Here is a 25,806-nt window from a genome sequence, read left to right as displayed (position 1 = left end):
ATCTTCCATGACATGATCCGTAAAGAAATAGAGGTGTATGTGGACGACGTCATTATCAAATCCAAAAAGGCCGCAGATCACATAGCAAACTTGAGAAAGTTCTTTGAGAGGCTAAAGAGGTACAATTTGAAACTAAATCCCGCCAAGTGCGCATTCGGGGTTCCCACAGGAAAATTATTGGGATTCATCGTCAGTCGTCGAGGGATCGAGCTGGGTCCATCTAAAGTTAAGGCTATTCAGGAGTTACCACCACCCAAGAGCAAAAAGAACATGATGAGCTTCCTAGGATGTCTTAACTATCTCAGCTGCTTCATAGCACAGTACACAGTCATATGTGAACCCATCTTCAAGATGCTGAGGAAAGATGTCGAAACAAGCTGGACAGAGGATTGTCAGAAAGCTTTTGACAAAATCAAGGAGTACCTGTCCACACCACCAGTTCTGGTCCCGCCAGAACCAGGATGACCTTTTCTACTCTATCTATCTGTATTAGATGGAGCCTTCAGATGTGTTTTGGGATAACATGACGAGACAGGAAGAAAAGAGCAAGGCATATATTACTTGAATAAGAAGTTCACACCTTACGAATCACGGTACTCTCTACTAGAGCGCACTTGCTGTGCTTTGACCTGGACAGCTCAGAAATTGAGGCATTACTTCTGTGCCTACACTACGTACCTCATATCTAGGATGGACCCTTTAAAGTATATATTTCAGAAACCCATGCTGACTGGAAAATTGGCTAAATGGCAGATACTATTAAGTGAGTTCGATATCGTCTATGTAACTCAAAAAGCGGTCAAAGGGCAAGCATTGGCAGATCACCTTGCTGAAAATCTGGTGGGAGAGGCATACAAACCTTTGAAGACGTATTTTCCTGATGAAGAAGTATCGTTTGTAGGAGAAGACACTACCGAAGCATACGACGGTTGGAGGATGTTCTTTGATGGAGATGAAAATTTTAGAGGAGTGGGCATTGGAGCAGTTTTGGTATCAGAAATGGGTCAACATTATCCGGTATATGCTAAACTCAGATTTCCTTGTACCAACAATACGGCAGAGTATGAAGCCTACATACTAGGGCTCAATATGGCAGTCGACATGAACATTTAGGAGTTTCTGGTAATCGGTGATTCAGATTTGCTCGTGCACCAGGTACAAGGAGAGTGGGCCACTAAGAATTCCAAGATATTGCCATATCTGCACCATGTGCAAGAATTGAGAAAGAGGTTCACGAAGATAGAATTCTGACATGTGCCCAGAATTCAAAATGAGTTTGCCGATGCATTGGCCACTTTGTCATCCATGATACAACATCCAAATAAGAATTACTTTGATCCCATTCCGGTGAGGATCCATAATCAGTCGGCATATTGCGCTCATGTTGAAGAAGAAACAGATGGAAAGCCTTGGTTCCATGACATCAAGGAATACTTATCGAAAGGAGAATATCCAGAGCATGCAAATCATACTAAAAAATGCACACTCCGGAGATTGTCCAATCACTTCTTCCATAACAGAGGGAACTTGTACAGAAGAACTCCTGATTTGGGTTTACTAAGGTATGTCGACGCAAAAGAAGCTTCTAAGCTGCTTGAGGACGTACATGCTAGGACTTGTGGCCCGCACATGAATGGTTTCATCTTGGCTAAGAAGATACTTAGGGCCGGTTACTTTTGGATGACCATGGAAATAGATTGCATCCAGTATGTACGCAAGTGCTTTCAATGCCAGGTGCACGACAATATGATAAAGGTGCCGTCAAACGAGTTCAATGCAACGATCTCACCTTGGCCATTCGCCGCCTGGGGAATGGATGTTATTGGTCCGATTGAGCCCACTGCTTCAAACGGACACAGGTTTATTCTGATAGCCATTGATTACTTCACAAAATGGGTAGAGGTTGCGTCTTACAAAGTTGTAACCAAGAAAGTCATCGCAGATTTTATCAAAGATCGAATTATTTGCCGATTCGATGTTCCCGAATCCATTATTACCGATAATGCTCCAATATCAACACTGATATGATGAAAGCTATGTGTGAAACTTTCAAAATCAAGCACAAGAATTCCACAACCTACATACCTTAGATGAATGGAGCAGTAGAAGCCGCCAACAAAAACATCAAGAATATACTAAGGAAGATGGTAGAGAATCACAAACAGTGGCACGAAAAATCTACCTTTTGCTTTATTAGGATACCGCACTACAGTTCGCACATCAATCGGGGCAACTCCATACATATTGGTTTATGGTACCAAGGCCGTCATTCCAGCCGAGGTAGAGATTCCTTCTTTAAGAATCATAGAAGAAGCTGAACTCAGCGATGCAGAGTGGATAAGAAGTCGCTATGAACAATTGGCCCTCATCGATGGAAAAAGGATGAACGCAGTATGTCATGCCCAACTTTATCAGAATTGAATGTCCAGAGCTTTCAACAAAAGGGTCAAACCACGACAATTCGCACCAGGTCAGTTGGTGCTGAAGAAGATCTTCCCATATCAAGATGAAGCCAAAGGCAAATTCTCTCCCAACTGGCAAGGTCCGTACATGGTTCACAGGGTGCTGACAGGAAGAGCATTCATACTTGCAGAAATGGACGGAGAAGTCTGGCCAAAACCAATCAATTCAGACGTAGTTAAGAGATATTATGCTTAAATTATTTACATTTTCTCATCTGACGTAATTGAACTACGCTTGACCTGATTCCCGTTTAAGAGGGGATACGTAGGTAGCCTTATAGGTTATGTAATAAAATTTTCATTTCCCCCAAGATCAGAAACTGGGGTAGAATTTTGAGGAGGGTCCTCAAAATTCCGGAGCAAGTCCAGCCGACGCCATCGCATGCCAGGAAGTCAGTAATCAGTTAAGAAACTGGAGTAGAATTTTGAGAAGGATTCTCAAAATTTCGGAGAAGTTTCAGCAGGATCCATCGTCCGCAAATGGTCAAAAGATCATCTACCAAACTAGAGCAGAATTTTGAGGAGGACCCTCAAAATTCCAACATGAGAGAGCGGCAATGCCTCTGAGACATGTTACAGTCACTAGTTCATCAAAATTACTTGATATATCAATACGTCTCTAAAACAACTCTATTTTTATCAATAATTGCATATTTTTGAAAACTTTATTTCCATAACAGTCAGGTGTCACCCAGGGCAACTCGAAAGGCGTTCAGAACGGAGCAAAGTAAAGCCAGAGGACAAAAGCATGAACCAACCTCCCCCTACAAAACTTACAATTTTTCATCGAACGCAGGCACATCTAACATAATGATAACATCCGCAAATATATGCACGCAGTAAGATCACTATCCATCTGGCCATCAGACACTGGATATATCTCCAGCTAAGACATATACTACTCTTATTTGCTATTCTCTCTTTGCATGAGGCTAATCCCTGCCTCCATACCTGCATGAGGCTAATCCCTGCCTCCGCATTTGCATGAGGCTAATCCCTACCTCCATATTTGCATAAGGCTAATCCCTGCCTCCCTATTTGCATGAGGCTAATCCTTGTCTCCACACCTGCATGAGGCTAATCCTTGCCTCCATATCTGCATGAGGCTAATCCTTGCCTCCATATTTGCATGAAGCTAATCCCTGCCTCCCTATTTGCATGAGGCTAATCCTTGCCTCCATATTTGCATGAGGCTAATCCTTGCCTTCATATTTGCATGAGTCTAATCCTTGCCTCCATATTTGCATGACGCTAATCCTTGCCTCCATATTTGCACGAGGCTAATCCTTGCCTCCCTATTTGCATGAGGCTAATCCCTGCCTCCATATTTTGCATGAGGCTAATCCTTGCCTCCACACCTGCATGAGGCTAATCCTTGCCTCCATACCTGCATAAGGCTAATCCTTGCCTCCATACTTGCATGAGGCCAATCCTTGACTCTCCATCTGCATGGAACTAAGCGTTGTCCCTCTTCGCATAAATATTGCTCTATTTTTAGTACTATCTACTTGCTTTCCAATCGGGCTAAGCTCCACCCTTCATTCCACAAGACAAAACTTTGTCTTGCTAACATCATTACTGCATATCATAGGCTGAAATATTGCCAATCTATCCAAAGGCGTCATAGTCTAAAAGGCATCATCCTCATAGCCATAAGACACCATGCAATGACCTGAGGATCCCTCAAATTTGCATATCATTATTCAAAGGCGTTATAGTTTAGAGGCACCATCCTCATGGCCCGAGAACATCATTTCATGGCCTGCGAATCTCTTATCAAACAATTCATGGCCCAAGACATCATCGTTTGAGGACGTCATCCCTAACCGTCCGAAGACAACTTTCATAGTCCAACGGGAACTTGCATCATGTTTAAATTTATGCACAACATACACTTGCGGTATTCTTATTTGCAGGTAACCCGACAAGCAACAACTATCCCAGCAGGAGTGATTCCGCTCCAGTTCTCCCAGCCATATCAAACCTAACCATTCCCGTAAACCGTTCACTCACCTAGCCCTAGATGTTGCGTCCGTTCTTGAAATGACTTCATCGGTATACTTCGCCGATGAATCCGAAACTACATTTGGCCTGATTCCTGTAAAACCAAGGATATGTAGGCAACTCGAAGACCAGAGTCCGGCCTCTGTATTTCAAAACATCCCTTCCGGTCAAAATTGGCCATCATTTCTTTACCCGAAAACTCTTTCATCCTTCCTGGGTAAAGATGGACATCTATTGATACCCAATGTTTCTCTATATATTTTTAAAATTGCATATATACCTTCAGAGTCATACATTAATATCAATTGGTATTTTTCCATAATTTTTCTACATTTTTATAAATTTGTCCAGTATTTTATTTCCAATAAATAATTACAAAATTGCATCACAAATGATTTCGAAAAAACTTTCTTGATTTCATTTATTACTTATGGCCTTATTTAGACCAAATTATTCCATAAATAGCCAAATTGGTACCTTTTGGATATAATTGCAATGACATTGCAATTATAGCCCATGCATATAATTTTGTACTATATTTACCAAAATTAGTTTTTTACATTTTTAAAATACCAAATAATCATTTTTAAAATGTTTCTATGCATGAAATCCATTTTTTTATAATTGGTAGCTATTTTATAAATTATTTTGATTAATTTTGATTGAGTATTTAACAAATAGCCCCATTTTATTTCAATTATAACCTATTAAAACTAGCGCAAATCACCTAATTACACAAGCCCAAAGACCCAGGCCCAAAACTAAATCCTACCCGACCCAATTCCGCCCAAATCGTGGCCGTTGATCATTTTTGATCAACGGTCCAGGTTAATTCCTTCCTTAATTAACCTAATGACCTAACCCCAAACCCCTCATTCCCTCTCACCCTCTCCACCGCCACTCCTCTCCTTCTCTCTCAAACTTCCTCTGCCCTAACCCTAATCCCCTTCGTCGTTGCTTGCTCGCCATTAACAATGATGGCTCACCACCACTCCCAGCCTTAATGGCTCTCCTATGACCGGGATTCATGCTATCTTTGAGGTCCTCAAGGGACCAGTGGCTGATCCGCTCACTCCTGGGCCTGTTCTCAACGTCCTCAGGCCACCATGGCTCAATTGAGTAAGATCGTCCTATTTTTTTTGTTAGACCTATGGTTTCTAAGCCGGTCTCTCATTATGTCTTGGGCATTTTTCTCGCAACCCTAATTCCCTCTCTTAACTCTTTAGATCTATAACAAATCTGAGAATATTTGAACCATTTTTTGCTTGTTTTATGAAAACCTTTTGATTTTCAAAGCGTCGCTTCATTTTCCTTCATAACTAGGGTTTCTGAAACTTTCTTTAAGAACGATTTTGATTTCTAAGTGTTGTTCTCTGATCCCTGAGTGTTTAATCGGGTTTTGTTAAGCTTTTCCTTTAAACCTAACTAGTTATGTTGAAAACCCCTAATTTTTGGCTTTATTCTTGGATTCTGAGTTCGTCTTTACTGTTTGTTCATTCGATTTGTCTGTATGTTTGATTCTCATGAATATGCTTCGATTAATTAGAGTATTTTATGATTTTCACCCTAGTAATATCTTATTAAGATTTCTGATTTGGTTCTTCCTATATATACTCCATTTATTGGTTTATTCATGGAAGTCTATACTATTTCCCCTAATCTTAGTACTATTTTTCGATTCTTGAATCCTTGATTTACTATGTTGATACTCTTATACCGACTTCCGGCTATTTTTTCTATTTTCATAACCCTTAAATTATTTTTTACCTTATTTTGTGGTTGATTGTATTATTAATTGATTCCTACTATTATTAACTTAATTAGACCACTATGTAGCTATCTCTAATTACATATTCTGTACCTCTGTGGTTTGAATTCTTTCCTTATTTGTTACCTGCTTTCTACCGTTGGTAAATTACTCCCTTAATTTAGGGAGACTTGGCTGATTTTCGTTCTTAATTGATTCTGTAGTTCTATAATTGCAGAACAATTGATTCTTGCCTTATTTACCTAGATTTCAAACTATTATATATACTCTCTTCTGTTTTCATTACACACGACACATTGGTTCAAAAGCTCTCTCTTTCACACTCAAAACTTTCTGCGTTACTTACTAACTGTTTTAAGTTAGCTGGCTGCAAGCCAAGGCTGACTATTATGCTCTCCTGCTCCTTCACTTTTGTGTTTACTGTCCTCTTTACTGGTATGTCTTGATTTCAATTAAAAATTTAAAATAACATGTTTCTTTTATTACTTCAATTCCTCCTGTTTCTAGTTTGTTTTTACTTATGATTTTGTTGTTCAACTTGCAACTAATATATTTACTTCATCATCAGCATGCTTTTGAATGTGTCCCCTCCCTTAGATTCAGCATGTTTACGAAATGTTATCCCCCTTCTAGTATACCCCAATGTGACTTTTCCTTACTTATGTTTCTCTGATTTCTGGCATGAACCTTTCTGTGCAAAGTAGTTGGCTATCCTTAATTGACCTGATCCTGTATTAATTCAGAAGTTCCTTAACCCTTTAGCATATTGCTGATTCTGTACTTAAGTGCTCATGTAACTATGTGTTTACCTATGTGACCTATGTGTCCCCAAATCCCATTACCCCTATTTGTGGTTGCTGAACCTGCCTTGGTTCTATGTTCCTTGGTTATGTATGAACCTGCTTTGGGTACTGTGTTTGGACTATTGCTTATTACTCTACTCTCTTTTCAAAACTGTCTCTGTTGTTTTTTACAAAACTATTTCAAACAAGTCTCTTTTCAAGCTGTTTTCCCGTTTAAATCTTTTCAAGCACTTGCACATCTACTCTTAGGTTTTAAGTTCTGCCCCTCTAATGTGTGACTGCTTAGGGATCCCTATGAGATCCATCTGAACTCTGATACATTAGAGCTGGCCCTTCCACAATGCACTTACTCATCTATGATTGTGAATCTGGGTGTGAGCACTGCCCGGGATCCCTTGAGATCCTTAGGGAACTCTGACACATCCGGATTATATGAAAGGCTGTGAGGCAATCTGGCATTGGAAACTCTGGAAATCTGGGCCTACTTTCAGGCTCCATATAGAGTAACTTCTTATTTTTTATCTAATCATGTAATTCATGTAATATTGGTCTGTAATAATTTGTTGTAAACAAATACTAGGGATGGATAGTGAAAATAAAAGGGTAGCTACGCATGTTATAGACAAGGGGTAGAAACCATGCTTTAGGTTTACATTTTCTATATGCGCAATAGAATCCATGTTTAGAACCAACATATGCAAAACATATCATGTATTAGAGACCATGCTCTTAGATTTCATGTATACTGTTTCAGCATCTCATTTTGACATTCTTGCTATCACTTAGAAATCCTGTTCTAGGATAAAGGGCATTAAAACAAAAACTGCTACTCCTGCACACTTGACAGTATGCTCTACAATGCTGTAACCTTTATGCATTTAGAAATCCTGCTTTTTAGGAAATTCTACAATCATGCTGTGCATTTAGAAGTCCTGCTTTAGGAATCTTGCATATAAATCATTCTATACCTTATTTGTGCATATTAGATACCATGTTTAGGTTCTCGTTCATACTCACTCAGCTACGCCTAGTTAAATTACTGATGCATGAAAAGGAATATAAACAGTCTCATCCTGCTTTAAATAAACTGATAATAATCCCTGTATTTTGTAACACCCAGAACAACATGCTCTTAGGCAGAAACGACTTCTGAATAACAACTGTGCACTATTCCACGCCTAGGCAAGCCTTAGGCAATCAACTCTTATAAAATTGGAAACTGCCTGTTTGTGTGTACTGCTTAATGATAAACAGGCTTAAAATCAATAAGCAAACTGATTAGGGCCCCTGCTTCTGAGTTATAAAATAAAAATTGCATATCTCATGTGTTCTGATATTCGCCTAGACATCATGTCTTAGGATAGTGTTTAACAATATTGCCCTTATTTGTGTTTGAGTCATGTTGTTTACATGCATATATGTGGAGGTGAACCTGAGCCTCTTATCTGCTATTTCATGCTTTTATTTGTTGAAGTCCTATGTGTTCTTGCTTGTCGCCTTAGTATTTTCTTCTTTAAACCTTAGGGGTCTGTCTAGAATTGCCTATAGGTAGAGGTCCTAATTTCCTCTAGGACCATTAAGAAGGGACGAGTAACAACACGCATAGAGATCGTTAAGCAACACTCGCTTAAATAACCGCTAAGGAGGTGGGAATCGGTAGAATGAGATATGATGACTACGCGCTAATGTCACGTGTAGTCCCTCATTGAGGAGTGTTTACCGGGCATTGCGTGAAGTGATCCTGTAGGCTAACCAACCTAGGATCCTTCTTTCCCGAATCCCTTTTGATTAAAACTTTATTTTATATGTACATAACTTGTTCAAATCCTTTGTCTTATTATCTGAGTCATACAATGTCCAACATGTTTTATTCGCAATTATTTGTTTCAACTACTTATTTGTTAAAGGACTAATTCACAAGTTCAGTCGGGACCCACCGTTGTGGACCGAGAGGGGTGCCTAACACCTTCCCCTCAAGGTTATTTCGAGCTCTTACCCTAAATCTCTGGTAATGCAAACTAGTCCATGAGTTAATCTCTCTAGGTGCCCTAACGCACCATAATCCGTTAGGTGATGACTTTTCAAAATAACCAATTCCCAAAAAGAAATGAGTTATTACCCCCTGTAATGTCGAAACCCGAACTTCTCTTCGCGGAGGAAAAAAAGGGGGGCGCGACAAGTAATATCTTTCTATATATAATATAAATTTACAAATTCAAGTTGCAAATCAAAATTTTGCAACTAATTAATTTATTCAGGGATGAGTATTTGGTAAGCATGGTCTGTACTCTGTTGTGACCTTAGTTGGGAGTATATATGGTGAGTAAAAGCGACTGAAACACAATAAATTAATTCTTTGTTGACTACGTGATGATACAAGTTGATATCTGACACCTTATAGATTAGGTTATAGGAATGGGTGTATAAACCTATATCTTATCTTATTAGTATATTACTATATTGTTATGCAGTAGTGAGTTTTTGATGCGTACCCGTAATGGAATGAAAAGAAGATGTTGGGGGACATACAATGGTAATGATGCAAGGGATGGCAAGTGTTTATACCCTATTTAGTCCTTCAGCAAGTTAAATAAATCAACACCATTAAAATTTCTTAGTACACGTGGCAACCATCTAAAGCCCTATTGAGAAAAAACTAGACAAAAGTTTAATGGAGAGGATCTCAACCCGAATGAGCCTGCCTCAGCTCCAAATTGCCCTGCTATGTGACAACATAAATATAGCACGCACAAAAATAGACCTCTCGTCAAAAGATACGAAAAATAATTCTTAGAGTCCTTTCTAGCTAAAATTATCCTTCTAGGCAAACAAGTACAAAATAAGTTTTAGAATAAACTCAAATTTATCCAACAATGGCACCAAGAGAATTCTAAAATTTATTAGATCCAGCCACGAATTAGAAAGTCATCAAAATCCAAAATCTGTGGCCTAAACGTACAACATTATGTCATGAAGATATGGCACTAGCTAATATAAAAGCAATTAAAGTTTACGTATGCAAAGATGTATATATCTGCATATAGCTACAAAATCTTATGATAATGACACTGAAGTCAGACTATTATACAAACATATGAGTAGAAAGTGTGTACAATTTCCACCCTGTACGCATCACCAAGAACAACAAAAGCAAAAGAAAAAAGAAGGGAGAAGTACAAAGGAAATGAAAGATGGAAAATGTATGATATAAATAGCCACAGAAGTGCTAGGAACTCTATGATTTTGCTTCTGATGACGATGATGGAATCCGCAGGAAACGCCAGGGTCCTGTTCCTGTCCCCATCCTGTAAAAGTAGACCAAATAGAAGCAAAAAAATGTTAATGAAAAGTGCACATTATGAATGATTTCATATAGACGATCCCAACTTGCTTGGAATTGAGGCCTCGTCGTAGTACTAGTTGTTGTGGTTATGTCGTAACTTAATCAAGAAAAAATTCTCATGCAGCAGAGAGACGATAAGTTACCTCCATAAACCGGCAATGGTACGCAGGGCCATGAATATGGTTAAAGCAATCCATATTCCAATGTAACCATTGCTTTTGGAAAGGACAAACTCACATGTTACTGTTAGTGCACCAACCAAAACCTGCAAAAAAGAAGATACATTACTGGTTTGCTGAATAAATTCAAAGTTATTCAACTCTTTTTGCTCCAATATTGTAATAGATATTACTAGTAGTAGTATAAGCTAACCATGGAATATGCTGAGTATGCAAAATCATTTGCTCCAAAGTTGACACCATCTAAAACAAACGCCAATGAGTTGATTGGTTGTGTACCAGCGACAAACTGGCGAAGGAGCACAAGGTAAAAAGAACAGTTAAAGATAGTGAAACAAAAGAAGAACAAATTGAAACAAACATATAGTACTACTATTTATTGAATGTATACCGGGATGGCAATGGTTATGAGACGGATAACATTTTTGTCCTTTGAAAAGACTCCTGAACCAAAATATAGACCAATACCAACAACCAAAGCAAGTCCCAATCCCAACACAAATCCCATCTGCATAATGAAAACTCTATCAGTATTGGCTGGAACTCAGTTTGAAAGTTGATTTAAGATTACTAGTATTAAATATTACCTGTAGGACTCGAACTCCTGCAGCCTTTGCCTTCTGGTAGTCTTTCTCAGCAAAAGAACTAGCAAGGATTGCCTAGAAAAGAAGATATCGTAGTAATCAGAGAGCAACTTTTATTGTTTATTGGTGTTACCATATCTTGTAAATATACTTCTTTCATTTCTATTGTTGGAAAAATTTGGGTGGTGTCTTACCTGTCCTGCTACAGCCAATCCATCAGCAAGTAGGGATGATGTTAACCAAATCTGTAAGCACACTTGAAATGCAGCCATCTGTGTTGCGCCTAGACGTGCAGCCAATGATGCAGCCAAAGTCACACAAAATGTTACAGCTATCACCCTTGCTAGTAACCAAAATCCTGCAATTGCAAACAAAATTAAAGCAAAGTTCAGCAGCTTAAAGTATGCGATGCTCTAAAGGCTTGTGTGAGTCGTTATTGATTTGATACTAATAATGGTGGTCGTTTCAGTATATTAAGAATACATATGCATCTACGATTGAGAATTAATTGATAGTACTATATGCCATGTCTCGTATAGAGTATTTGTAAGCAAACAAATGAGCACATGCCTTGTCTTACATGATCACCTTCATCTGATTTAAATTGATGGAGTACTAAATATCAAATTTTTGTGCAACTGTACCTAATCTAAACTGTAGCTTTTTATGATTTTTTTACTAGTATACAATCATTTACTTACCATTCTTGAGAAATTTGCTGAACTGCAGATCTTTTGCACTTGGAGGTAATAACTCCACTTCTGTCATCAATTTGCATAGGAGAATAATTGATATCAAGTACCTAAATGAACCATAACACAGTACTGTGATGTTAGAAGCTGTGTGAATGACAATGTCTGTTAATTAGTTTCTGATAAAAGGACTTACTGAGAAAGAACATGAGCGATGGCAGCACCACTAACACCCCAACGGAAAACAAAAATAAAGATCGGGTCCAAAACTATATTTGTCAAATCTCCAGCAACTGATAGACCACAAAAAAAAAAAAAAAAAAAAAAATAACGATAAGAGTTAGATCGATCATCTTATCTTTCCTTTGGTGTAGTTCAAGTAGCTATCGGTTCAATGACAGAATAAATATTGTAGTAATACATAAAAAGAGGCAACGAAATAACTGCAACTAATTACCAGTAGCATATAAAGGAGTTCTTGTATCCTTGAAACCACGGAAAACGCCTTGCATAGCCAAAGAAAGGAGGACTGCAGGAGCACCAAGTGCTCTCAGTGTTAAATACTTCTTTGCTGGGGATAGCATAGCAGATCCCTATATATAATTGGTGAGGTAAGAACTTGTTACTCTTTCTAGATATATGACACTGGATTTGATCAAGGAGCTAGAAACCAATGAGCACAATGTTGAGACATAATATAATTAAGTAATTAAATTGTGTTCTCTCTGACAGCTAAAGCGTTTATATGAGATGGTGTCACAATTCTTTTCTTGCTGATATGGATCACAGCTTCTATGCTCTAATGTAAAGTGATGATGATTGATTGTTAATACTTACAGATTTCACACCCATTAAGCTTAGAATTGGTTTTGCGAGAAATATAAGGAAGATTGTTTGCAAAAGGCCAAGAATGCAGCCCATAAGAATTGCAGTTGAAGCAGATGGAATATGTCGCTTCACACGTTTGACTTTGCCTTTACTTTGATTATCAGGAGACTTGCATGCTGTTGTCTTGAATTCTGTAAAGGTAAACAATCATTTCAGGCCGGTAAACTAAAATCTCTGGGCTTATGTATATCTGACATGGCATTTTCATTAGTTATCTTTTAAGTGATCTGATAGTGTAAAAGTTAAACACATAAGGTATACCTGCTGCTGGTGCTGGTGCTGGTGCGGAATCTTTGGTTTCAACTTTTGTGGATGCACATTTTTCCAGCTTCTCATGGTCAGTATCATCAGTTAATGGCAGTTTTGTATCATTCTTCTCTTCTGAACCTTTCTCTAAGTCTGCGATTGCTGCTTTTTCGTTAATTCTTCTAACAGTGTCTTCCTCAGCAACGAAAGAAGTTGTTATGTTAACTAAAGGGAATATTGTGACTTTAGAGGCTTGATTGAATATGGCTATTGATACTCCTACTGCTGCGATTTCCACCGAACCTGAGATGAAAAGCCAATATTTATTTGGAGCAATGTTTTTTTTTTTTTTTTGTTAATGAGATACCAGCATTCAAAGAGTTGTGTTATAAAAGAAAATTTTGTTATAAGGAAGCAAAAAGATAAAACAGAAAAAAGCAAACCACCTTTGATGCTAAGTGGAAAACTGATCAATAACAAAATAGCATTGTAGATATATTATGCATTTTGTATTTGATGTAAAAGACATAATTTTTCTGCAATGATGGACAAAATAGAGTCTTCCTCGGCTTGAACTACTTGTATCTAGCCTATTTTCAGGACTAAATTAACACGTTTTTTTGTCAAGTAAAGCTTTTGAATGCCAAAATCCTATTGCTTGCATTCAGATATATTTTTACAAGAATCCAGCAAAAATGAGATATTGATTAAGGTTACGTCTATACCTAAATGACCAATGAATGCAGTATCAATGAGAGAAGCAATGGGATCAGCAGCTAATGCTAGCGCTGCAGGGAACGCAATACTTAGGATTTCCATGCCAAGATCGTCGAGTTTGAACACATGCCTGGACACCAAAAAATTACATAAGTGATTAGAGCGATACCCCATTAATCCGATATGTTTGAGAAAACTGAATGTCTAGCAAAGTAACCAAAATAAAAAGTAGAAAAAACATTTCTAAAAAGGTACGTACCTAATATCTTCAAAGAAAACAAAGAGTGGTATCTTCCATTTTCTCTCAGTACAAGCTACATTGCCACCTTCAGCCATGACTCCCTGATTTTGATGACTTTTCGAGCAAAACTCGTTAGCTAATGCGCCTAAAAATCATCAAAAATAGAAAGATGTTATGTTTTAAAAAAAATGAGAACCGAGAATGTGATTGCACAGCAAAACTGGTGCAAGAATGGAGAATAAAAATTTCAAGTATGTATCGTATGCATGCTACTTCTTCACGAGGATAGAAATGAAAACATAAAATGATTAACAAGAACCTGAGGGGTGAAACCAATGAATTTACAGACTGATCTTTCGAAGTTTCAAAAAGAGGAAAATGAATTGAATGAAACTGGAAGTGAGTACGAAATGAGAAAATGAAGTTAATTTAAAGCAAAAGGCATGCACGAAGCTAGCCTGCTTAGTTCATGAATACACGTGGTTTCTCCTTATTCATTTTTTTTTGGGCCAAGCTGTCAAAATTTAAATTACTTAATTTTTTTTTGTTTTATTGCTCGCTGAGTTTCCTTATTCATTTATTTATCAAAGTTCGGAAACCTGAGCATCTTTTTGCTATAAAAAGCCAAAAGAGTTTGCGTGAAGAGACAAAAAGAAAAGAAAACACAGGCTAAAGTTTGTAGCCTTTCTAACTGAAGAAGCAGATAATTTCAACTAGTAAAATATTTTTAGGTTTCTTCATAAAACTCCCTAATAAGATTGTCTGGTAAACCGCATTTTCTCTAAATTTGGCCATAAAAGGTTATGTTATTTTGTTCACCAAGCAATATAATATGAGAGTATTCTAAAATCTATACTTTACTAAATTTTGAGTATATTTTTAAATTATCAAAGTTAGGATGAGTAATTTTTGTGTGTGGATATAATGTCTTAGAATGTGAATCACAAAGCTTAATAAGATTACAACCATAACGCTCCATTTGCATCCCTATCATTCTAATATTAAATATTCTTAGTAAGATTATTTTAACTTTTTATTTTGTTAAAAGCAGAGAAATAATGAAAAAATACTAGAAAATAGACGAAGAAGGTAGGCAGGAATGAACCTGCCTCAGTTCAAATTCCCCTGGTAACAACGTAACATTAATAGCATTACAAAATTAATTGCAAGAGAATAGGGTCATCATAGACCTATAGTCAAACCCAACCATATCAGTCCTTTGAAGTAGTACTTTTTTATTCATATTCTTTATTATAAAAAGAACACACAGAAGAAAACCAACATAGAGATTAGAGATTCACGCGTGTCTGTCCATGTGTGCCGACTCTGAATAAGCCTTTTGGATTCAAGATAACTAGTGACAACTCCGACCGGGGCGGAGCTAGAGTGCCTGGATCAGATTTAACTGAACCTAGTATTTTGATTCGAACTTTGTATTTGTCTTAAAAAATTCATTAAACATGTATAAATTATTAATTTATAATTCACTAACTTAAAACGATTAGACTCCCGAACCCATAAACTTGAAATCCTAACTCCGTCTCTTACGCTAACTACAAATTATTGATCGTATAAAAGTTAATCATTTTGATTCAAAAGAAAATAATTCGAAAGGAAAGATCATGGAAATTACAAACTATATTATGAATATCGTTTTTGAATCCATATCCCTGTATCCAATGTTGGAGTCCAAAAGCATTTTGACTAAAGATATATATAGCATCACACAAATGCAAAATTGTTTATGAAGACATGTTGTCATGATGAGTTTCTATTCGAAAAGCAAGAGTACTATTTATTTAATATTAAGTTCCAAACATGCTGGTTTAATCTCTACTTTTAGGCACTTCATATGTATAACTTTCGCTTTATGAGTTCTAACCTTTTAAATAAAAATACTATGTTCGTCTCTGTTAATATGTACCAAGACGTACGTGGTGTTTCTTGTCTAGTTAAAGGCTCCCTTAGGTAGCATGTACTATTTGTCCTAGGATATGTAAATGTTTGTGCGACTTAAGTTCAAACACTGGTGCTATCTTGACATGTTTACGTAGAACTGATTTCTTTTTCTCTCTTTACGATAAAAAGTGCTACAACAATTCACTTGAAGATCTCGAAATTTTTCTTGAATTTTCCTTTAACCTTTGCTTCAGGTTCCCGTCAACATATTCTATTAATCAACCTTAAATTTAGAGAAATGCATGAATCTCTTGTTTTCCGAAAGTAGCACTTTTATTGGCCAATACGCGAGATAAAGAAAAAGGAAGAAGCTAACTTCCACAGAATAAACACATGCTTAAAGTTTTAGTTACTCAGAACTGATAAAACCCAAAATGTGACGCCCATGACAGATGGCGGGTCGACTAGGACGGGTCGAACAAGACTGACAGGCTTTTAGGCTGACAAGTTTTTGAAGAAGGAGTGCACATGTCACCTTAAGCAAATCCTACATCAGAATGGGAGAGGAGAAAGTTTTATAAGGCATAACATAAGTTTACATGATGCGCATGTTTTTTGGGCTCGAACTGGTGTTGCCCAAGGAACAAACCCGTGAGGTCTGTTGGGCCAAAGCGGATAATATGCGCTACGGACTTGAATCGGGACAAGGTTAGTGCAAATGGTGATTATTTAGGAACAAAGATTTGGTTCGTGGAAACATTCCGTGCGAGTAACCAATCGAAAAGGTAATTACCATTGAGGCCAAAAATGAAGCACGAGGTCCAAATTTCTGTCAGGAGACAGAAGTGTTTGGTTTCTGAATTTGAATCTCATATCTGATGACATGTCACTGAATCATATTTTGTTTCTTTGTGTCATAACAGAAGTAGTGCAGTTAGGTTTTTGTTGGTTTCTAAATAAAAATGCAAGAGATATTTATCTTTAAAATTGTACTCATTCGACGTCCGGCAAGTATAAGTACTCTTTCTATATATCACAACTGCTTGAGTTGTGTTACAAAACTATTTAGGAAAAACAAAACAAAAACCAAATATCATTAATTACTCCATAGTGCTTTGTTGGAACAGAGGAAGCTTCTCTAACCAATGCAACACAGATATCATTAATTATTAACTATAATTAGCTCCACCGACTAATTATTTAGTAATATAATCCACTGATATATGTACCTATAACTTCACTTATATATCATGTGACTAATCACTTATATGTACCTTTAACTTCACTTATATATCATACACACAAGTTAAATGTCCAAAACAGCAAGCCACTAACTTTTGATAATCCAAAAACAGTAAGGGGTCGTTTGGTATGGTGTACAGGAAGAAATAATCATGGTGTAAGGGAGTTCGTTTAGTCATTTTCCATATTTGGTTTATATTTTCATTCTCATGTACACCAATTTTGGTATAATTTATACCATTATTACTATGGAATAACTAATCCATATATAACTTATATACATGAACAGAACAACAAAAGGATAGAAGTATCCTCACTTTTTCCCCTAGAAGCCTATGAAAGTAAAGTATCCAAGGATATTGTAAACTCATAGTCTTTTAGTTTTAAAAATAAATAAATATTTTAAATAATATCTTGTACATTCATCTAGTACAATGAACCAAACACAAAACAAACAAACAAAATAATCTATGTATTATTAATTTATTTTATGTCACAAGAACGCATTAATAATTTATGTATAACTTATTTTCGAACTAATTATCCCTAAGAGCTTACAATACTCTGATTGGAAATTAGACAGATGTCTAGGACAATATTGGTCTAAAACAGTAAGAGCTTACAAACGATCAACCATGAGACAGAAAATGCTAGTAAGTAGAGTTTAAGTTATAAGCATAACAGTATAAGAAAAATTTACATAATCAGCTTACTTATTAGGTAATTACCTACAAAATTTCTTAGTAAGTATCAACCAGTAATCTAATACTCCGTAGTTAATATTTTAAGAACAATATTATTAGGTAACTTAAATATGTAAAATAAGAACAATATTAGCTACAACTACAAGCAATAACTATTAGATTGTGGGCGGGTTCATCAATGGTTCTTTAATTATATTAACTACCTCTGTTGCTTTTGAAGAAGAACCAGCAAAATTAAGTTACTAATTAATATTTGGGGAATATTTTTACTTTAATTGGCTTTACACAGCAAGATATGAATTAGTTTGAATCCTAATATATATAGGTACTGAAAATCGGATGTAAAACCAGAAAAGAAAGAATAAAGAGTGAAACAATTCGAAATATTAGGAAATATGTCCAAATTGTTAACCAATAGGAGTAATTCCATTAAAGTGTAGGATTTACTTTGTTTACATCATTCTTTGAAGTTTGAACTTTGTGTCATATCATTTGGTGGAGACAATAGAGTGTTGTACACTAGAATTGTTATCTCGAAAAGGATGCCTCACGCTATTGTTAACCAAAAAATAAAACTGCAAAAGTGCATGGCGGACACGAAAGAATTACATAGTGGCATTCTAATATTGTTCAAAGTATACAATCAACTAACTAAAACAAAAGGAAAAAGAAGAAACAAAGAAAGTAAGAAAGACCCAACTTTCCAAAGTGCGGCAAAAAATGATAATGCAGTACGTTGTTTGAACTTAGTCTATATTAATATTAATGCTGCTATAACTTTCCTCATCATCATGCACTAGTCACTTCTATCTTTTTGTTTATAGCCACTTCTTTTTTCTCGAGTAACAAAGCCACAGAAAATAACTCATCACCTTCGTTGGGACTATATTATTTGTAGGATTTTAGAAGTGAATTTGAATCTTCTTTCTCCTCTATCTTTAAGTTTGAAATTGCCTAATGTCCCCATTGAGACATTTAAGTTCGTAAATATTGAATTTCTAACCATAGCGGGAACCTTGGAGCAACAATAAAGTCGTATTCGTGTGATCTATTGTCACGGGTTCAAGCCTTGAAATCAGCCATTAATGTTTGAATTAGGGTAGACTGCCTACATCATACTCCCTTGGATTGTGACTCTTTACCGGACCTTGTATGTATGCGATTACACTTTTTGAATTCCTGAGAAGAATCTTTGGTGTAAATGCATGAATTATGATAATGCTTCATGCGGGGGTAACAAGGTAATGCATGAGGATATAACCAAATATACCACGAAACACAAGACAAATAGAAAAGAAAAGAAAATGGCAGCAAAACTGGAAATACCTACAAATTCTTCAAAAGAATGGAGAGTTGGGGAAGAAAGATGAAGGCAAGAAATAGAGATAGGAAGGTCATATTAACAGTAGCTTATTACTCCTTGTAATCATCAACTAATTAAAGTATAACAAAGAGAAATAGAAGTTGATGGAGTAAGAATTTTGGACATACCTTTCTTTGGAAGTGAAAGTACAAATGATTGCAATTGTCAGACAAGCGAGCTGGCTCTCTTCTACTCCACCGGCTTCTCTGTTTTGCTGACACTTTATTTTCATTTGGTTTTCTATTTATAGAGGATATATATAGAGGGAGAGGGAAAGTGGCACCACATAGAGGATATGTATGGATTACATGATAATGCATCATAAGTGGCACCACGGTTTGATTCGACCAGTTATTTTATAAAATTTATATCATACCAGTTTTTCGATTATTCTATTATGTATAATCAAAATTAGACTTTTCGAAATCATCTCAATCAAATCAGTTTCTAGTCGGAATCAGTACGATTCGGTAATTTTTTTAAATGTCATGTAAAAGTCACCAGTAGAAATAGAATGCAATAACATACGTACTTTAATAGGACTTAGCAAAACTCTCTAGACATTTTTATAGTTTAAAAGGTGATGAATTAAGAAAACATGAAAGATGACTAGAGTATAGTTCCATCAACTATTCCACAACAACGTAAAAGAAACTAAGCAAACATAATAAAAATATAAATTACATGAGTGGAAAGATATTAACGAAGCTGAGACTCAAGAATAAAGTCTATAGAAGATTAAACATTCAAAAATATAAATCTAAATCATACGAAAGGAAACATATTCAATATATTATAGTTTGCTACTCATAATCGCTACAATACCCTTTGTCTTGCTAGTGAAATGCTGGAAATAATTTAATTTCAATAGGAGTAGCATAATATGTTTGAGACTTAGGATTTTGAGTTTAATTACTTATTGGCTCGTAACCGTTTTATAATTCCAAGGCCTAGGAAAAAAATTAATACTTTACTATTTTTAAACTTAATATATAAATATATTTTTCATATTATAAATTTATTCGGTACGGTTCGATTTTTTTTGATTATTTTCATAAAATAAAAAACCTACCCTAATTATCGGTGCAATTATAGATTTATATAAAAACCTATGATTTTATTAAAAGAACCTAAAAATCAGTTCTGTACGGTACGGTACGGTACGATTTAGTTAGTTTTTAAATATCTATTAACACCCCTAAGTGGCCGAATTATTTCAAAAGTGTTTATTGGAAGCGAAGTTTGTTTAATAGTTTTGAAATTTTAATTTTGGACGGTGTCAAGATTTGAAGTTTATGAGTTCTGAATTTGTTATGCAACTCATAATTCGTTTTAGTTACTCGGTTCATGATTAAATATTTAGATATATTTAATATTTTTTTAAATATTAATACAAGATAATGCAAGCAAATTAGCCGAACCCGTAGCAGTTACAAAAGCTAGGTTTTTTGCTTGATATTATTTCATTCACATGATTTATAATAAAGTGGAATAACTATTTTTGTGATAAGAGATCAGGATATAAACTAGGAAATCAGGGACTATCTCAATATTTCAAAAACTAAACTATATACAGGTAAAATAGGTCTCGACGTACATCCTGGTCTTCGACATGATAAGCCAAGCTCGAGAGATGGTAATAGGGAGCCTAATATGAGGTAGGGATCTTATGAATTTTGAGTTCGGACCATAACGATCGCCCTCGAGGATATCAGGGTCGTAATTAGGGATCAGTCCTGGCCTTGTCAACTTCGAAGAACGTTGTCAGGTAGCAAAGCTCGGCCAACAGAAGTTCGTGATATCCGTGACCGACCGAATATCACGGCGGAGATCTCGGCATATATCAACGTGAGATCAACAATCAGTTAATTAGGGGATTTTTACCTTTTATAGAATTGTACATAATAAAGGACACCCCTACTATATACATGGGCTTACTTGTAAAGCATATTGTAACACGCATTCAGAAGCAACATACTGTTATTTTCTCTTTAAGCTCTTATTTAACTGTGTCTTGACACTCATCGAAGTGCATTCTGTTCAAGGGTGGATCATCCCCCAAGGCTATAACTGATCAATTCTTGTGGCGTGACTCTACTTTATCATTATTTATTTCAATTGCAATTTGATTTATCGCTTTGTGTCAATTTAATCCACGTATCTTTAAAACCACTTACAAATTCAATTGTTATCCGATTTTGAGGGTAAACAGTTTGGCGCCCACCGTGGGGCTAAGGATAATAGTGTTTATTTGATACAAATTTCTATAACACACACTACTTCATACTTATTCTTTGAAGTGCCTCTAATTTCAGGTTAATGCTCAAAATGTCAAACTCACAATTAGCACCCCTACTTGATTAACAATGAGTCTGTTCACCACGATGAAAATAACAACATAGCGCCCGGTAACGAGGTGCCGCCCGTTGATCCCATCGGAATTCCAGCCGCGGACCCGTTGGAAGCTAACTCACATGTGGCTATCGACACAAATTTGCCTACCGACCCCGAGAATAGCATCCGTGGTGGAGCTCGATCGGAAGCACAAAACACTCAAAATAATGGAGGGGATGGGATAAATTTACGGATGATTTTCGAAATGTTACAGGCTCAACAAACAGCAATAGCTCAGCTACAGAATCAAAGCCGCGCACCGAGCAGAATTGAACCCGATCCATCCCGAAAAGTCACCCGCAGGGACGAACCAGTCACAGAGAGGTCGAGCGGAAATGAATCAGGGACTAATCCCGAGATCATAAAAATGCTCGAGGAGCTGACAAAACGGATAGAATCAGGGAAGAAGAAAATCGAAGCAAATGACAAAAAGTTAAAAACCTACAATTCCAGGGTTGACCAAATCCCCGAAGTGCTGCCGATACTAAAAGGCCTGGATTCCAAGAAGTTTGTGCAAAAACCTTTCCCCTCGAGTGCGGCTCCAAAGTCGATCCCTAAAAAATTCTGCATGTCCGAGATTCCTAAGTACAATGGAACGATCGACCCAAACAAGCCTGTTACCTCCTACACATGTGCCATCAATGGGGACGACTTAGAGGATGATGAGATCGAGTTTTTCCTGTTGAAGAAATTCGGAGAGACCTTGTCAAAGGGAGATATGATATGGTATCACAACTTACCTCCTAATTCTATTTACTTATTTGTTATACTTGCAGGCTCTTTCGTTAAAGCACACGCCGGTGCTATCAAGGTCGAGACTAGGAAGTCGGACCTTTTCAAAGTAAGACAAAAGGATAGTGAGATGCTCAGAGAGTTTGTGTCCCGATTTCAAATGGAACAGATGGACCTGCCACCGGTCGCTGATGATTGGGCCATTCAAGCTTTCACCCAGGGGACTCAATGTTCGAAGCTCGGTGGCTTCACAAGAGTTGAAGAAAAATCTAATAGAATATTCGGCTGTTACTTCGGCCGACGAGCATAACTGGTATCAATCAAAAATCAGAGTTGAAGATGACCAACTTGGGGCCCCTTCGGGGCCCGTTTATCCCGTTAGACCCCTCGACAAAGTCAAGAGAGATATCAACCATGAATCGAGGTCAAACAAGGATTGATATCAGCCTTATAGTGGAGGTCGAAGAAGTAGTGAATCCGTGCGGAATTCTATGCGAAGTGAAAGGAAAAGTGATAGAGGTCGGAACAACCGGGGACTCATGAGCAAGATTAGTTTATATAGGTCTAAGGAAGCACCAAGGTTAGCATAATATAACATTAACGTCGATGCGGCCACCATTGTATCATCTATCGGATGCATCAAAGACACCAAATTGCCTCGACCTTTACAATTCGATCCAGCCCAAAGGGATCCTAACCAGATGTGTAAATACCATGGCACTCATAGCCACAAAACAGAAGATTACTGACAATTGAGAGAGGAAGTAACCCGGCTATTCAACAACGGGCACCTTCGAAAATTCCTAAGTGACCGAGCCAAGAACCATTTCAGGAATAAGGATTCTAATAAATAGGTCGAACAAGAAGTAATCTCAGCATGTCATTAACATGATCATCGATGGGGTCGATATCCCTCAAGGGCCGATGTTGAAATGCACCAGGGTATCCATCACAAGGGAAAAATGTACTCGAGATTACATACATGAAGGGACCTTGTCTTTCAATGACGAGGACGCAGGAGGGATAGTGCAGCCCTACAATGATGCACTGGTAATATCTGTACTCATAAATAAATTTCGAGTTAAGCGTGTGTTAATTGATCCAGGTAGCTCAGCTAACATCATCCGATCAAGGGTTGTAGAACAACTCGGACTACAGAATCAAATTGTGGCCGCAGTCCGAGTTCTAGATGGATTCAACATGGCATGTGAAACCACTAAGAGGGAGATAATATTGCCAGGGAATGCCACCGGGACCATCTAGGAAACCAAGTTTTATGTGATCGAAGGAGACGTGAGGTAAAACACTCTATTTAGGAGAGCATGGAGCCACAACATGAGGGCAATGCCCTCGACTTTGCACCAAGTGTTAATCCCAACACCGGGAGGGGTTAAAATGATCTATGGAGAGCAGCTAGCTGCAAAAGAAATGTTTGCAGTCGAAGTGGCGATTCCTATATCCACACTTGTAACGACAAAAGGGCCAAGTTCGGCCACAAAGCTAGAAGCTAACTAACAATTACCGATAGCAGCCCATTCGGAGAAATAGGGAACTGATGAAGACGATGACTACAGGGTTCTCAGGTCTTTTATAGCCCCCCGATGATTCCAACGCCACTAAATCGACAGTCGAGAAGCTAAAATAGGTCATATTGATCGAGCATCTACCCAATCGAAAGGTATACCTGGGCACGAGGTTAAGTCTCGAGCTCCAGAAAAAACTCATTCAATTACTTATATCACACATAGATTGTTTTGCTTGGTCCTACCTTGATATGACAGGGATCTCGCCGGAGATAACCATTCACAAGCTAAGCCTGGACCCGAAATTTTACCTGGTCAAGCAGAAGAGGAGACCCCAGTCCGAGGTCAAACATGTTTTCATCAAGGACGAGGTATCTAAACTCCTTAAAATAGGGCTCATTCGGGAGGTTAAATACCCAGATTGGTTAGCAAACATAGTGGTAGTCCCTAAAAAACGGAATAAATTAAGAATGTGTGTAAACTATAAGGATTTGAATAAGGCATGTCCCAAGGATTTCTTCCCTTTGCCTAGTATCGATCGCATGATCGATGCCACGGCCAACCACGAAATCCTCAGTTTCTTGAAGCCTACTCCGGGTACAACCAAATATGGATGAACCTGGATGATGAGGCGAAAACTTCCTTCATCACTAAATACAGCACATATTGTTATAACGTGATGCCATTCAGACTAAAAAACGCCGGTGCTACTTATCAACGCCTAGTTAACCAGATGTTCAAGGAACAAATAAGAAAATCAATGGAGGTTTATATTGACGATATGTTGGTTAAGTCCTTGCGAGCAGAGGACCACTTAAAACCATTACAGGAAACCTTCAGCATATTGAAGAAGTATAATATGAAGCTGAACCCAGAGAAATGTGTGTTTGGAGTCGGATTAGGTAAGTTCCTCGGTTTCATGGTATCCAACCGAGGAATCGAGATCAAGCCCAACAAAATTAAAACCATCGAATATATCACGGTTGTGGACAATGTAAAGGCCATTCAACGATTAACCAGATGCATAGCCGCCCTGGGGAGATTCATCTTGAGGTCCTCTGATAAAAACCACCGATTCTTCTCACTGCTGAAAAAGAAGAATAACTTTTCATGGACCCCAGAGTGCCAACGGGCCTTGAAGGAGTTCAAACGGTATCTGTCGAGCCCACCGCTGCTTCACATGCCGTAGACAGATGAACAACTATACCTATACTTGTCAGTATTGGAGATAGCGGTAAATGGAGTCCTAGTCCGAAAAGAGCAAGGTACGCAATTTCTAATTTACTATGTTAGCAGGACTCTAGGTGAGGCCGAAACTAGATACCCTCACCTAGAAAAATTGGCACTCGCCTTGCTAAGTGCCTCTAGGAACCTGAAACCATATTTTCAGTGTCATACTATATGTGTTGTGACTACTTACCCATTGCAAAATATAATGCATAAACCCGAGCTCTCGGAGTGTTTGGCCAAATGGGTCGTGGAAATCAGCGGGTACGATATTGAATATCGACCCCGGACAGCCATTAAATCTCAGATTTTGGCAAATTTCGTGGCTGACCTAATACCCGAAGTTGAAAAAGAGTTGTTGGTAAACTCAAGGACGACTTTGGGGATTTGGACCCTCTTTACGGGCGGTGCCTCGAACGCAAAAGGGTCCAGACTTGGCATTGTATTAAAACCACCAACAGGCAATATAGTTAGACAATCTATTAGGACTGTGAAATTGACTAACAACGAGGCCGAATATGAGGTCATGATTGCAGGTCTCGAACTAGCCAAAAGCTTGGGGCTGGAGGTGATCAAAGCTAAGTGCGACCCCTTCCTCGTGGTGAACCAAGTTAATGGGACATTCGAGGTCAGAGAAGAATGGATTCAAAGGTACTTGGACAAGTTGCAGGTGACATTACATTGGTTCAAAAAGTGGACATTGCAACACGTACCTCGGGATCAAAATAGTGAGGCCGGTGCCTTTTCTAACTTAGGGTCATTGGCCGAGGATGGCGACCTCAACTCGAGAGCAAT

General features: G+C 37.6%; 1 protein-coding gene across 2 annotated transcripts; it reads right to left on the bottom strand.

The window, feature by feature from the left end:
• Window positions 1–10,022: 10,022 nt before the first annotated feature.
• LOC107790395 (protein DETOXIFICATION 43-like) lies at window positions 10,023–19,403 on the bottom strand. 2 transcript variants are annotated; one of them, XM_016612317.2, is made up of 14 exons: window positions 19,264–19,403; window positions 13,946–14,072; window positions 13,695–13,816; window positions 12,985–13,272; window positions 12,673–12,854; window positions 12,293–12,428; window positions 12,032–12,128; window positions 11,845–11,945; window positions 11,338–11,501; window positions 11,147–11,218; window positions 10,951–11,067; window positions 10,753–10,848; window positions 10,524–10,645; window positions 10,023–10,342 (listed from the first exon to the last, which is right to left on the bottom strand). In XM_016612317.2, exons 2-14 carry the CDS (start codon window positions 14,020–14,022, stop codon window positions 10,273–10,275), a joined length of 1,644 nt encoding a protein of 547 aa, XP_016467803.2. In that variant the 5' UTR covers window positions 14,023–14,072; window positions 19,264–19,403; the 3' UTR covers window positions 10,023–10,272. The 2 variants fall into 2 exon arrangements, with proteins under 2 accessions (XP_016467803.2, XP_016467804.2); XM_016612318.2 differs by lacking the exon at window positions 19,264–19,403 and adding an exon at window positions 14,247–14,318 and having other exon boundaries at window positions 10,032–10,342.
• Between the last annotated feature and the right edge of the window lie 6,403 nt (window positions 19,404–25,806).

The sequence above is a fragment of the Nicotiana tabacum genome, chromosome 22, assembly GCF_000715075.1.
Source record: "Nicotiana tabacum cultivar K326 chromosome 22, ASM71507v2, whole genome shotgun sequence".
NCBI classification, from domain to species: domain Eukaryota; kingdom Viridiplantae; phylum Streptophyta; class Magnoliopsida; order Solanales; family Solanaceae; genus Nicotiana; species Nicotiana tabacum.
Note: the sequence above shows the minus strand (reverse complement) of the source record. Positions and strands in the feature narration are given on the sequence as shown.